The sequence below is a fragment of the Peromyscus eremicus genome, chromosome 1 (assembly GCF_949786415.1).
Source record: "Peromyscus eremicus chromosome 1, PerEre_H2_v1, whole genome shotgun sequence".
NCBI classification, from domain to species: domain Eukaryota; kingdom Metazoa; phylum Chordata; class Mammalia; order Rodentia; family Cricetidae; genus Peromyscus; species Peromyscus eremicus.
The window spans coordinates 173,243,525-173,257,103 of NC_081416.1; the positions used below are offsets into that span (position 1 = coordinate 173,243,525).

Sequence of the window (13,579 nt, forward strand, 5' to 3'; positions counted from 1 at the left end):
TGTTTGTTTTTGTTTCGTTTTGTTTTTCAAGACAGGGTTTCTCTCTGTGTAGCCCTGGCTGTCCTGGAACTCACTCTGTAGACCAGGCTGGCCTTGAACTCAGAGATCCACCTGCCTCTGCCTCCTGAATGCTGGGATTAAAGGCATGTGCCACCACTATGCAGCAAGAACCTCTTCTTTATCTAAAATTGTATTTATTGTGTGTGTGTGTGTGTGTGTGTGTGTGTGTGTGTGTGTGTGCGCGCGCACATTGGGGTGGGTACACATACCGTCTGTGACTCTCACGTGGAGGACTTCTACCACATGGGACCTGGGGATCAAACTCTGGTGGTCAGGCTCTGCAGCAGACCCCTTTACTGGCTTCATCATCTCAACAGCCTAGAGAGCCACAGGCTTCTTGACCACTGATCTGTAAGAAGTTCAAAAGTGTTGGTGGAAAAGGCAGGGAAAAAGCTCTAACCCGCCAAGTGTCGTACCAAAGAAAAGGATGCTGAAGCTGGTACCAGATAGAGCCAGCTTGGGAGACAGATAGAAACCAGTGTCTTCGTTTGAGACTTCAGGTTATGTCCATCAACAGAATTGGAAAACTCCCTTTGGTGTCTTGACACTTGCTGAGAACACATGAACAGAGACAGGTGTTTCCAATGGCATGGCTTCCCAGATGGGAACGGAGACAGCCTTTGGCTCTGGCGGTAAGTAGTAACTTCCAAGAAATCAAAGAGGGGGATGGAAAAGTCACAGGTAGACCTGTGCATACCTGGGCATGGTGGCGCACACCTTTGATCCACACGCTCGAGAGGTATTTGCAGGTGGATCTCTGTTAGTTTGAGGCCAGCCTGGTCTACATAATGAGTTCCAGACCAGTCAAGGCTACATAGTTTTGTCTCAAAACAAAATTAAAAATGAAAAAGATATATCTGGTGCCCATCGAAGTACAACACCAAGGGAAAGAAGGGGGAAGGACTCCTACCTATAATGCCAGCACTTGGGAGACTGAGGCCAGAGAACTGAGTGAGTTTGATGCTAACAATTTGATGTTTTATCCCAAAACGAACAAGATACGGGAGTCTCCGTGTTATAAGATAGTAGAAAAGTCAGCACATAGGCATAGGTAGTAGTGAAAGCCTGTAATTCCAACCCTAGGGGGACCAGGGCAGGAAGATCATGAGCTAAATAAAGGCCAGACTGGGGAACGCAGTAAGTTTCAGATCAGCATAGGCTGCAGAGCAAGACTGTCTCAAAACATTAAAAATCTTTTTAAATATTTATTTATTATGCATACAGTGTTTTGCTGGTATGTATGTCTGCACGCCAGAAGAGGGTACCAGATCTCATTAAAGATGGTTGTGAGCCACCATGTGGTTGCTGGGAACTGAACTCAGAACCTTTGGAAGAGCAGCCAGTGCTCTTAACCACTGAGCCATCTCTCTAGCCCCAAAACATTAAATTTTTGTGTATTCATAAATTACATTTTTTAAAAAGGGGAAAGTTTGTTTAATGTGCATTGGTGTTTTTTCCTTAGTGTATATATGAGGGTGTCAGGTCTTGGAGTTACAGACACTTGTGAGCTGTCATGTAGGTGCTGGGAAATGAACCCAGTTCCTCTGGATGAGAAGCCAGTGCTCTTAACCATTGAGCCATCTGTCCAGCCCCCATAAATTACATTTCTGAAATGCAGTTTTCCTGGAGCCCTAGTAGATCCCTGAAGTAGTAGACGTTTGTAGGTGTCCCTAAAAGAGACATTCTCTCCACCCATCCACAGCTGGATTTCACCATTTGTTTTTCTGAGGGGGGTCCCTGCAGGTGTCATACAGAAAAGCAAACTGCTCCAAGAGATAAGAATGAAAGCCGGGTGCAGATTGACTTCAATCTGGATCAGATTTCAGGGAGTCTATTAACAGGCGGTTTATTCACAATGTATTTAAGCTCAGTGTAATTTAGGGAAAAGTTACCTGGTATAATACAATCACCATTGTACAAGGAAGCGTAATTACATTGAAACTCAGCTCAGAAATTGCCATTTCTTCCAAAAATGGGTTCTGGAGATAGGCTACCTGTACTAGCTTAAGGGTATAAGGGTCTAGCCTGGTCTCAGTCATACAGAGAAAGAGCATAGAAATCATTGGGTTATTAGCGTCCTTTGGTTCTGGTTGTGGAGTTGGGGGAGCCTCTGGCTATAAGGGTCATTTCGATTACTAGCAGCCTCTGTCCTAGATGTAGGAGCTTGATATGGCCTGGCCCAACAGATAACACGGCTCATCAGGCTCCTAGTCACCTCCAAGTCTCAGCTTTCTGGATGGAAGAACAGGTTTTTCACCTTTCCCGTTGGAAAGACAATCCTGTGTGCTTAACATTCTAAGATTCTCTGGATCTGTGGGCCCAAGGACCTTCATGCTGTGCTCCCAACATTTGCCCTCTTCTCCACCCTCACATGATACTCAGTTTATAGACCTGAGGACTCAGTTATTACTTATTGAGACAAAATCCCATGTAGCCCAGACTGGCCTCAAACTTGCTATACAGCCAAGACTGACCTCGAACTCTTGATCTTCCTGCTTCCACCTTCCAGGTGAGGTTTCATGAGCCATCATGGTTGGCTTAGTCTCTCTCTCTCTCTCTCTCTCTCTCTCTCTCTCTCTCAATGGAAAGTCTGGGCTTTTTTTTTTTTTTTTTTTTTTTTAAACAAAAGAATCTCCCTTCCCTCCAAGACATGATTCCTGGATTTTAATTTGGGGAGACATACATGCTTATCTCAGGTGCCAATGGGGCTTCAGGGTCTCACCCCTAACCCTACCTTCAATAAGGGAGAGTTGCATTGAACAGTCACAGCTTTTCAGGGATATATACAGAACAGCAAAGTCCTCAGTGGAGCCAGTGGGGAGCCCACGTGTCAACCATGGTTTATGAACTGTCTTCAACACCAAGCCTCTGGAGAAGGCAGAAGAATAGTAACCCTTGTTCCCAGCCAGGATCTTCCGGGGTCAGCTCCAGTTTTGGCAAGTCTAGCAAAACACTTCCAAAAGCTTGCCATCATGGATCCTCTCTTCAGGCAGTGGTTAACAGGCCACCTGTCCCCACTGTGGTCTCTATGGCAACAGTCACATGCACAGTTGTGGATTTGGTTCCCTCTGCGGGGCTGGTTCTGCTGGCCTCCAAGTTGCTAAAAGTCTTTTACAAGTCTCTGGACCCTTCTCGATCAGAAGTTGCTCTCCCTCACTCCAGCAATACCCCCCACCCACACACACACACACACTTTCATGTTCTCAAATGTTACCCACAATTCCTCAAATACAGAATTAGAGCCATGAGGGCAAGGCTAAAAATCATTGACTGTGTGTCCTGTACCTGGCACATTGTAGATGCTCAGGAAAATTTTGTTGGTTGAATGAATAAAGTGTCCCACATGCAACCATATATGACCCCTCAACTTTATCTAAATTTACTTAAATGAAAACTTTGCTCACTTAGATGTATCCAAGTAACACCATTACTACAAGTGTCACAGACAGGGATTTTTCATCCCTCTTTATTCCAAGATCCAAGTACCATTCTGGGACACAGTAGGTATGGAATAGACATATGTAGAGTGGATGGAAAAAAAAAAAAAAGGAAGAGATGATCCACGCTCAACTGAATGTTAGCCACACCCACTCAACTGTAGTCCACAAGTTCACTTAGATGAAAGTACCAGGGCTCACAGTGTAGTCACAGCTCGTTAACAGAGAGTTTGCCTAGAATCACCTAGTGAGGGGGCTGGGTGAATGGTTTACTGACAGAGCACTTGAATAGCATGCTCAAAGGCCTCGCACAGTTCTCAGCATTGACCAAAATAAATAAGCTTTCTTCACGAAGTCAAATGCCACAGGCGGGCTGGAGAGATGGCTCAGCGGTTAAGAACACTGGCTGTTCTTCCAGAGGTCCCGAGTTCAATTCCCAGCAACCACATGGTGGCTCACAACCATCTGTAATGAGATCTGGTGCCCTCTTCTGGCCTGCAGGGATACATGCAGACATTACACTGTATATATAATAAATAAATAAATCTTTAAAAAAAAAAAGATACCACGGGCAACACTCGGGTGATACTCATTCTGACTCAGAAGTCATCCACTTACCGGTCCATCACCCCCTATCCACACTCACTCTCAAGTGCCAGAATGCTGTGTGCCCTCCCACAGTCATCGCGTGCCCACTCAGATGACTCCCACCCTCCCTCCGCAAAGCCCGCCCCCCATACGCGCTCATCCAACATCACCTCACAGCTTCTCAGAAGCCTGCTGTGGGCGTCGACTTTCTTGCCCTCTTCAGCCTTGCTCTCTTTCTCTGGGTCCTCGAGGGGGCATCCCATCCCCCTTGGCGGCAGCCCCCTGGTCTGCATTCTCCCCCTGCGGAGACAGTCAGCACTTCCTGGAAGGCAGCTCTCCAGGACCTATTGTGGTGGGACACAGCTCCCGCCTGAGGACGCAGGCCACGTCCTCCACCGTCCTGCCCTCTCCCCGCAGGAACAAATTGAGCTTGGTGAGGAATTCGATGTCCTGACATTTGGGCATGTAGACCACTCTCCACACACCTCCCTTACCCTTGATCTCCCTGGGAACCACGTCGTAATTGAGGTCCTCTGCCAACCTAATGATAGCTGCCTTGGATCTATCTTCCTCCAGAAAGGCCTTCCCAGCCACTTCGAACTTGCCTAGTGGTTTCAGGAGGCCCCGTACGATGTCTTCAAATTCCCGGTGGCTACAGTCCTCTGGGATCCCCAGGATCATCAGGGACTTGTAACTGTCCACCTCCAAGGCCTTGCATTCATGTTCTAAGAATACAATGTCCTGGACTAAAATACCATCTTGCCCAGCTCCTTGAGGCAGCTGTGTGCGCACTGCTGCGTGGTAGAGCCGCCTCGAGAACCCACGGAAGGATCCCGGGTGCCGAGAGCTCTTTCTGATGAAGTGAAAACGAAGCCTCACGGGCGAGGCTACTAATAGACCCAATGGGTCCAACTCAGTCAAGGGGAACCCAGCCTTCATCAGCCTGCCCCCTCTGAGCTCACTCGTGGAAGTTCCTAGCGGCTCACGTTGGCCACGGAGTTGGAGCTGGGTGGCCGTGGCTCCCACGTCCTGGGCAAGGCCACTCCAAGGAGCGTTCGATGACGTAGACTCTGCTGCACTGCCGGTGGCCTTGACAATCTCTGTGAACCCGAGACCACTGGTCTCCCTGCTGCTGCTGCCACCCTAATTAAGTGTCATGGGTTGGCAAGTTGGAGTAGGTCACCTCTCACTGCTGGCCCAGAGGTCGCCCTCACATGCCCCGTGACAGAGTTGAAGACCAGGATGTGATGATGGTGGCGGCTGCACTTGCTCCGGCAATGACGTCATAGCTCCCTGGTGCATGGTGGCTCTGCGGTCTCCATGGCAACCGCTAGAACGTCGCCCCTGCCATTAGCAGGTCCCGCTGCATTGAAATCAGAGATCAAGGCAAAGAGGGGTCATTACAGGAAGCGAAGGGTCAGCTCCTCACTTCCTTTTCTCTGGCAGGGCGTGGGCAGGGGTACAAGGAAGACGCAAAGTAAGCCCGCAGCAACGTCGTTTGGGTTCAGAAAGTCAGGGTATAGTTAAAGAATAATGGCAGAGCTTGTAAGGACACAGAAGCCAGCTTGACGTGTACCCACAGGCCAATTCAGGGAATTTGAGCATCGCATTGAGGCTTCTTTCTTTTTCTTTCATTCTGTCTCTCTGTCTCTCTATCTCTCTCTGTCTCTACCCCCACCCTGCCCCCACCCCCAGACATGATCTTATATCTCCCATGTTGGTCTTGAATTCGTTATATAACCAAATTTTTGGACTTCTGACCCTCCTGCCTCCACTTCTCAAGAGCCGGGGCTACTACATGCACGCACCACCGTGCCTGGTTTATTCAGCTCTGGAGATGGAACCCAGGGCTCTTAGCGGCCACGCAAGCATTCTACCGAGATACACCCCAGCCCAAGCATTAATGTTAAAAGCAACAGATTGTAACAGACTGATACTCCCTGAATAAAATAAGAACAGTTGGGTCCATATAAATATACACACGTGGAAAGTTATTTTCAAGTCTTTCTATTATTTATGTTTGTGTGTATGTCCGTGTACCACATGTGTGCCTGGTGCCATGGAGGTCAGCAGAGGACATCTGATCCCCTGGAACCAGAAATACAGTTGTGAGCCGCCCCTCAAGAAAACTTCCGACTGAACTCAGATCCTCTAGAAAAACAGGACATGGGCCTGGAGAGACGGCTCAAGGGTTAAAAGCACTGGCTGCTCTTGCAGAGGACCTAAGTTCGGTTCCCAGCACCCACATGGTAGCTCACAACCACCTGTAGCCAAGGGTGATGGCATACACCTCTATTCCTAGTACTCAAGAGGAAGAGGAAGGTTGATCTCTGTGAGTTCGAAGCCAGCCTGGTTTACATAGCCTGATCTACATAAGCAAGTTCCAGTCCAGCCAAGCCTACATAGTGAGATTGGCATAAAATAAATATTAAAAACCTAACTACCTGTAACTCCAGTTTCAGAGATATAGTGCACTCCCTGGTCTCTTTAGGCACCCACACAGGTACACGTATGTATGTACACACACACACACACACACACACACACACACACTTAGAAATAAATCTTAAAACATTTTAAACATAATTGTACTGTATATAAATTGATTGTTTATGTAACATGGGAAGCAGAATGTGAATCTAGTCCTCTGAGCACACTTCCTTTCTCAGATTCCAAAGACATGGGGTTGGGGACAGGGCTCAGCACTAGAGCATTTGCTTAGTACCTTCCAGGCCCTGATGGCCATCACAGCACTGTAAAGGTCACACCAAGAGAGGGTGGGAAGGGACCGGAGAGAGAGCTCAGCAGTTCAGAACACTTGTTCTTGCAGAAGACCTGGGTTCAGTTCCCAGCACCCACATGGCAGCTCACAACCATCTGAAATTCACATAAATTAAGTAAAAATAAAAGCACATGTACTTACAAAAGAAGAGGGTTGGGGGAGAGAATTCATCTTCAATTCTATATAAGCTTTATTTGTGTGTGTGTGTGTGTGTGTGTGTGTGTGTGTGTGTGTGTGTGTGTGCCACATGTGTGCAGGTCCTCTAGGAGGCCAGAAGGGGGCGTCAGATCCCCTGAAGCTGGAGTTACAGGTGGTTGTGAGCTGCATGGCTTGGCTACTGGGAACTGAATTGGGTCCTCAGCAGGAGCAGGAATCATCCTTAACCCATATGCCATCTCTCCAGCCCCGTTTCGCTTCATTTCTGTGACTAGCATTCTGCATTGCAACCCGGAGATACATTATCCTTCAAAAGTGAAGTAAAAACTCTGACCCATAATATTTGCTATTGGGTTTATGAGTCTTTGGCACTCACCGGCATGTCCCTGGTTTTATTGGGCACATTCCAAATTGAGAAGCCGGCAACAGAAGGGTTCATTTATTTCACAGACTGATGTTTACTGAGAAGTTACCTTTCGCCAGGCTGTGGGTGACGTGCTGAGCATACGTGAGTGTCCAGATGGGACAAACTATGCATTTAGGAGCCCAGTCTCGTGGTTATGGCAGGCTTGCTCTGTCTGTTTACAGTGTGGGGGGAGACGAGAATGTTTGTCGGGGAGAGACGAGGCCCTGGTGTGGAGTGACTAGAATATACTGGTTGGGCTGAGTGAACCTGGAACACATTTTGCCATCATTTAGGGGGTGGTGCTGGCTTCACTGTAGCTACTCTGGGGGAGTTAACACTTGGGACGTTACTCTTATTCTTTCTAGTAGCTGATGAGTCCACTGTCTTTCCAGGCATACAGTCCTCTCACGTCTAGGTATCACAAACATGTCTCCTCCTTGACAATACTTATGCTGTTCTTTCTCAGGTCTAACTATGAGCCATGTTTCTTGAATTGTTTACCCTTCGGTCCAAGGTTGGGGATCTCAGTCCATCTTGAAAAGACACAGCCTACTGTAGCCACACCATGATTATAGCCAAAGGTACTGTGTTGGTCCAGTCTGTGTTGCTATAACAAAATATCTGAGGCTGGATGCTTACAGAGGAAAGAGGTTTTGCTGTTGTTTGATACCGAGCCTTACTGTATAGCCCAGGTTAGCCTGGAACTAACTGATTGACTTAGCGTACAGAATGCAGGAATTACAGGCACATACTATCACACTTGGCAGGAAAGGGTTGTTTTTTTTTGTGTGTGCATGTATAGGGGCTTGGAGAATGGCTCAGTGGTAGAGCCCCTGCCTAGAATCCCCCAGTAAGGGGCTGGAGGTGTGGCTCAGTGGTAGAGCCCCTGCCTAGAATCCCCCAGTGAGGAGCTAGGGGTGTGGCTCAGTGGTAGAGCCCCTGCCTAGAATCCCCTAGTGAGGAACTGGGGGTGTGGCTCAGTGGTTGAATTCTTGCCACATATGCAAGACCCTGGGTTCTATTCTCAGAAGCACAAAAGGAAAAGAAGTGAGAAGGCAGCTGGAGAGATGGCTAAGCCACCCACATCAGATGGCTCACAACCGTCTATAACTCCAGCTCCAGGAGATCTGATGCCTTCTTCTGGCTTCCAAGGGGGCATGCATGTGCGTGTGTGCGCACACACACACACACACACTTAAAGAATACAATTACTAATGAAGGAAGGAGGGAAGGAGGAAAGGAATGAAGGAGCAAAGACAAAACCTTGCAAAATCAGCCGAGTGTGGTGGTGCTCACCTTTAATCCCAGCACCTGGAAGGCAGAGGCAGGTGGATCTCTGTGAGTTCGAGGCCAGCCTGGTCTATAGAGCGAGTTTCAGGACAGCCAGGGATACACAGAAAAACCTTGTCTAGAAGTCATTGGCATGTCATGGGAGGTGCTTTATATCGTGGAGGGAGAGGGTATGAGGAAAGGAATGGAAATGGCCCAGGCCCACAAGATTGGGGCTCCCAGGGGGCTGGAGAGACGGCTCAGAGGTTAAGAGCACTGACTGCTCTTCCAGAGGCCCTGAGTTCAATTCCCAGCAACCACACGGTGGCTCACAGCCATCTGTAATGAGATCTGGTGCCCTCTTCTTACCTGCAGGCATACATGCAGACAGAGCACTGTATACATAATAAATAAATCTTTAATAAAAAAAGAAAAAAGGATTGGGGCTCCCACCTCCTACCCTATCACATAGAGGAAGAAGAATCAAGAAAGATGGCTGTTATTGGTTGTTTTTTATACTTTTGAGGGCCTGCCACCCAGCTCCCAAATAAATTACACATGGAGGTTTATTCTTACTTATGAATGCCCAGCCTTAGCTTGGCTTGTTTCTTGCCAGCTTTTCCTAACTTAAATTATCCCATCTACCTTTTGCCTCTGGGTTTTTACCATTCTCTTCTGTAAATCTTACTCTTACTCCGTGGCTGGCTGTGTAGCTGGGTGGCTGGCTCCTGGAGTCCTCCTCCTTCTCTGGCTCCTTCCTCTTTCTCCTTTCCTCCCAGATTTCTCCTATTTATTCTTTCAGCCTGCCAGCCTGGCCTATTTCTCTCTCCAGCCTTGCTATTGGCCGTTCAGTTCTTTAGTAGCACATCACGTGTTTGGGTTTTGTTGTTGTTGTTTTTGGTTTTTGGTTTTTTGGTTTTTGCGAAACAGGTTTCTCTGTGTAGCTTTGCGCCTTTCCTGGAACTCACTCTGTAGCCCTGGCTGGCCTCGAACTCACAGAGATCCGCCTGTCTCTGCCTCCTGAGTGCTGGGATTAAAGGTGTGCAGCACCACCGCCCAGCTGCACATCAGGTGTTTTAGACAGGCAAAGTGACATAGCTTCACAGAGTTAAACAAATGCAACATAAACAAAAGTAACACACCTTAAGATAATGTTTTCCAAGAGATGGCAGAGAGGGGAGGGAGAAGAATCCTAAGCCTGTTTGATAATCAGTCAGGGCTGATGAAACAACTTATTGGGTAAAACACATGCCTTGCCAGCATCCCTGAAACCCACACAAATGCTGGATAGGTGCGGTGATCTGCCTGAAATTCTAGCCCTGAAGGCAGAGCCAAGGGGATCCCTGGAGCAAGGAGGTTAGGGAGACCATCAGTCAGCTCTGGGTTTGATTAAGAGACACTGACTCACTAAATAAAGTAAAAAGTGGTGGAGGATGATTCCTGACATCAACTTGGGGCTTCCACATGCACAAACACCCATCCACATGACAATATGCCTACACAAATGCACGCACATCACACACAGAGAAAATACACGTGCCTGTAGATCAGTATACATGCATCTTATTTCATTTTGGGAAATGTATGTACCACCTAGCACACGACCTCATTTCATTTGCTTGGCGATCCTCTGAGGTAGCTGCTCTCACACCATTAGTCCCATTTTCGTTTTTTGAGACAGAGTTTCTCTGTGTAGTTTTGGTGCCTGTCCTGGATCTCGCTCTGTAGACCAGGCTGGCCTCGAACTCACAGGGATCCGCCTGGCTCTGCCTCCCGAGTGCTGGGATTAAAGGCGTGCCCCACTGCCGACCGGCCGCTAGTCCCATTTTGAGAATGAGGGAACAAGCACAGAGAGGGAGATGGCTTCGGCTAAGACCACACAGCTGGCAAGGTCAAGACGACCCTCTGACGGCAGAGTTGCAGGCCCTCCCTTTACTTCTCTGAACTCCTTTCTGGATGAGAGCGAAGCTTCCAGATCAGCCCTTCAGGGTTGGGGCAGGCAAAGGCGCACATAGGTTTGGAGAGAGAAGAGGCTCAGAAACCGGAAGCTTGGTAGGAGGGAAAGTCTTGGAGGTCTGAGGAGGCTCCCAGGACTCCCGGATTCTTGGCATGGGGCAGAGAATGGATTCTGTCAGGGAGGGAAACAGAGACCGACAGGCCTGGCCCTTCCCCAGCCGCCGCCGCAGCAAGCCCCGAGTTATGCAGGCTCCTGCTGCGGGGTGGCCCACGTGGCCTTCCCAGCAGGCACCCGGGGAACCCGGCCCTCAAATGCAGGCTGGGTCGGGGAGAGCAGCGCCTGGAAGGGGTTTTCAGTCTGGGATCGGAAGGAAACTAGTTGCTCACAAGGAACTGCGCTCAGAGTTTCTCACGCCCGGGAGGGGTAGGTTTAAGCAGGGGCGGGGAGGGAGGGGCAGGATTAAGCCCATTCCACGGCCCCTGGGCCTCAGATGGTGCTGAGAGCCAGGCTTCAGAGCAGGCAGGATCATCGAGGTAAAGGGGTCTCAGCAGGCTGGGTGAAACTCGGGGGTTTGGCAAGGGGAGATGATTCTGGGTTTTGTTTTTTTGTTTTTTGGTTTTGGTTTTTCGAGACAGGGTTTCTCTGTGTAGCTTTGCGCCTTTCCTGGGACTCACTTGGTAGTCCAAGCTGGCCTCGAACTCACAGAGATCCGCCTGGCTCTGCCTCCCGAGTGCTGGGATTAAAGGCGTGCGACACCACCGCCCGGCATGTTTTTTGTTTTTTATCCCCAACAATGTTATCACAAACATCCCTGGGAAGGCTTAATTAAGGCAAGAGGGTTGGGTAAGGGGACCAGGAGTTGACGGCCAGCCTGGGGTACTAGTGAGACTGTGGAGAGAGAGGGAGCGGGGAGGGAAAGGACAGAGGAGACACTGCAATGTGGCCTAACTGGGGGAGTGGTTGCCCTGGGTTCCTTCCTCCTCCTCCTCGCATTAACTTGTAATGGTGCACACCTGTAATCCCAGTTGCAGGAGGTGGAGGCAGGAGCAACAAGGGTTCAAGGCCATCTACAGAGTCTGTAGAGAGTTTGAGGCTAGACTCAGCTAGAGACTCTGTATCAAAATGGAGAGGAAGAGGGAGAGTGGGAAGAAAAGAGGGAGGGCAGGGGAAGGAAGGAAGAGAAGGGGCGGGGTGGGGGGGAGAAGAGAAGGGAAAAAAGAAGAGAAAGGAGGAAAGGATCTGTGGTGGTATGAATGCGAATGGTCCCCATAGTTTCATATACTTGAATATATGAAACTATGGGGACCCGAGTCTAAGGAACTGTTTGGGAAGGATTAGGAGGTGTGGCCTTGTTGGAGGAGGTGTATCACTGAGGATGAGCCTTGATGTTTCAAAAACCCATGCCATTCCTAGTAAGCGCTCTCTCTCTCTCTCTCTCTCTCTCTCTCTCTCTCTCTCTCTCTCTCTCTCTCTCTCTCTCATAGAGATGAGATGTGAGCTCCCAGCTTCTCCCAGCTACTTCTCCAGCAGCGTGGCCACCTGCCTGCTGCCGTGAAGCCCACCATGATAGTCAAGGACCAACCCTCTGAAACTGTAAACAAGGCCCCAATTAAATGCTTTCTTCTTTAAGTTGCCTCGGCCATGGTGCTTTGTCACAGCAGTAGAAAGGTAACTATGACAGGGTCGAAACCAGAGAGGGAATGGTGCCCATGACAAGAGTTCTGAGTAATGAGCAAGGGAGTCAGGTGACTCAGAAAAGCCAGGGAATGCACCTGTGAACCCTAAGGGAAGCAGCTGGCCTCACCCGCAAATCCCATCCTCATAACCTCCAGAATGGTCAGACAATAACTATGCATCACTCTAAGCTGATAAGCTTGGGGTCATTTGTTTCAGCAACAGGCACATGACCAACAGAGATTTGAACCAGAAAGTTTCCCCCTAAGTTCAGTTCCTCAACCTGTAAGTTGGGAGTGATTGTGAATGTAATGGAAAGTTGACGCAGAGTTGATCTAGAGGGCTGACCGTGGCGACTGGTACAGGGTGGGGGTGGGGTACTTGAGAAACAAAAGCTGTAGTCATCTTCAAAATGGAGATAAATTGTGTGTGCCTCCAACAAACATTTAGTATACATCTGCTGTGCTCTAGGCAGCATTGTGAGCACTACAGATGCAACATGAAGAAGACAGCATCCGTGAGGGTAGAGCCCCTGCCTGGAATCCCCCAGTGAGGGGCTGGGGGTATGGCTCAGTGGTGGAGCCCCTGCCTGGAATCCCCCAGTGAGGGGCTGGGGGTGTGGCTCAGTGGTAGAGCCCCTGCCTAGAATCCCCCAGTGAGGGGCTGGGGTGTGGCTCAGTGGTAGAGTCCCTGCCTAGAATCCTCCAATGAGGGGCTGGGGTGTGGCTCAGTGGTAGAGCCCCTGCCTAGAATCCCCCAGTGAGGGGCTGGGGTGTGGCTCAGTGGTAGAACCCCTGCCTGGAATCCCTCAGTGAGGGGCTGTGGGTGAGGCTCAGTGGTAGAGCCCCTGCCTGGAATCCCCCAGTGAGAGGCTGGGGTGTGGCTCAGTGGTGGAGCCCCTGCCTGGAATCCCCCAGTGAGGGGCTGGGGGTGTGGGTCAGTGGTAGAGCCCCTGCCTAGAATCCCCCAGTGAGGGGCTGGGGTGTGGCTCAGTGGTAGAGCCCCTGCCTAGAATCCCCCAGTGAGGGTCTGGGGTGTGGCTCAGTGGTAGAGCCCCTGCCTAGAATCCCACAGTGAGGGGCTAGGGGTGTGGCTCAGTGGTAGAGCCCTTGCCTAGAATCCCCCCCCCGTGAGGGGCTGGTTGTGTGGCTCAGTGTAGAGCCCCTGCCTGGAATCCCCCAGTGAAGGGCTGGGCATGTGGCTCAGTGGTAGAGCCCCTGCCTAGAATCCGCCAGTGAAGGGCCAGGCTG

The 13,579-nt window shown here is 49.7% G+C and overlaps 1 protein-coding gene across 1 annotated transcript; it reads right to left on the reverse strand.

Annotated features, from left to right (window-relative positions):
- Positions 1 to 4,371: 4,371 nt before the first annotated feature.
- Pnma8c (PNMA family member 8C) lies at positions 4,372 to 7,405 on the reverse strand. The gene is made up of 3 exons (XM_059249174.1): positions 7,400 to 7,405; positions 5,072 to 5,228; positions 4,372 to 4,972 (listed from the first exon to the last, which is right to left on the reverse strand). Exons 1-3 carry the CDS (start codon positions 7,403 to 7,405, stop codon positions 4,398 to 4,400), a joined length of 738 nt encoding a protein of 245 aa, XP_059105157.1. The 3' UTR covers positions 4,372 to 4,397.
- Between the last annotated feature and the right edge of the window lie 6,174 nt (positions 7,406 to 13,579).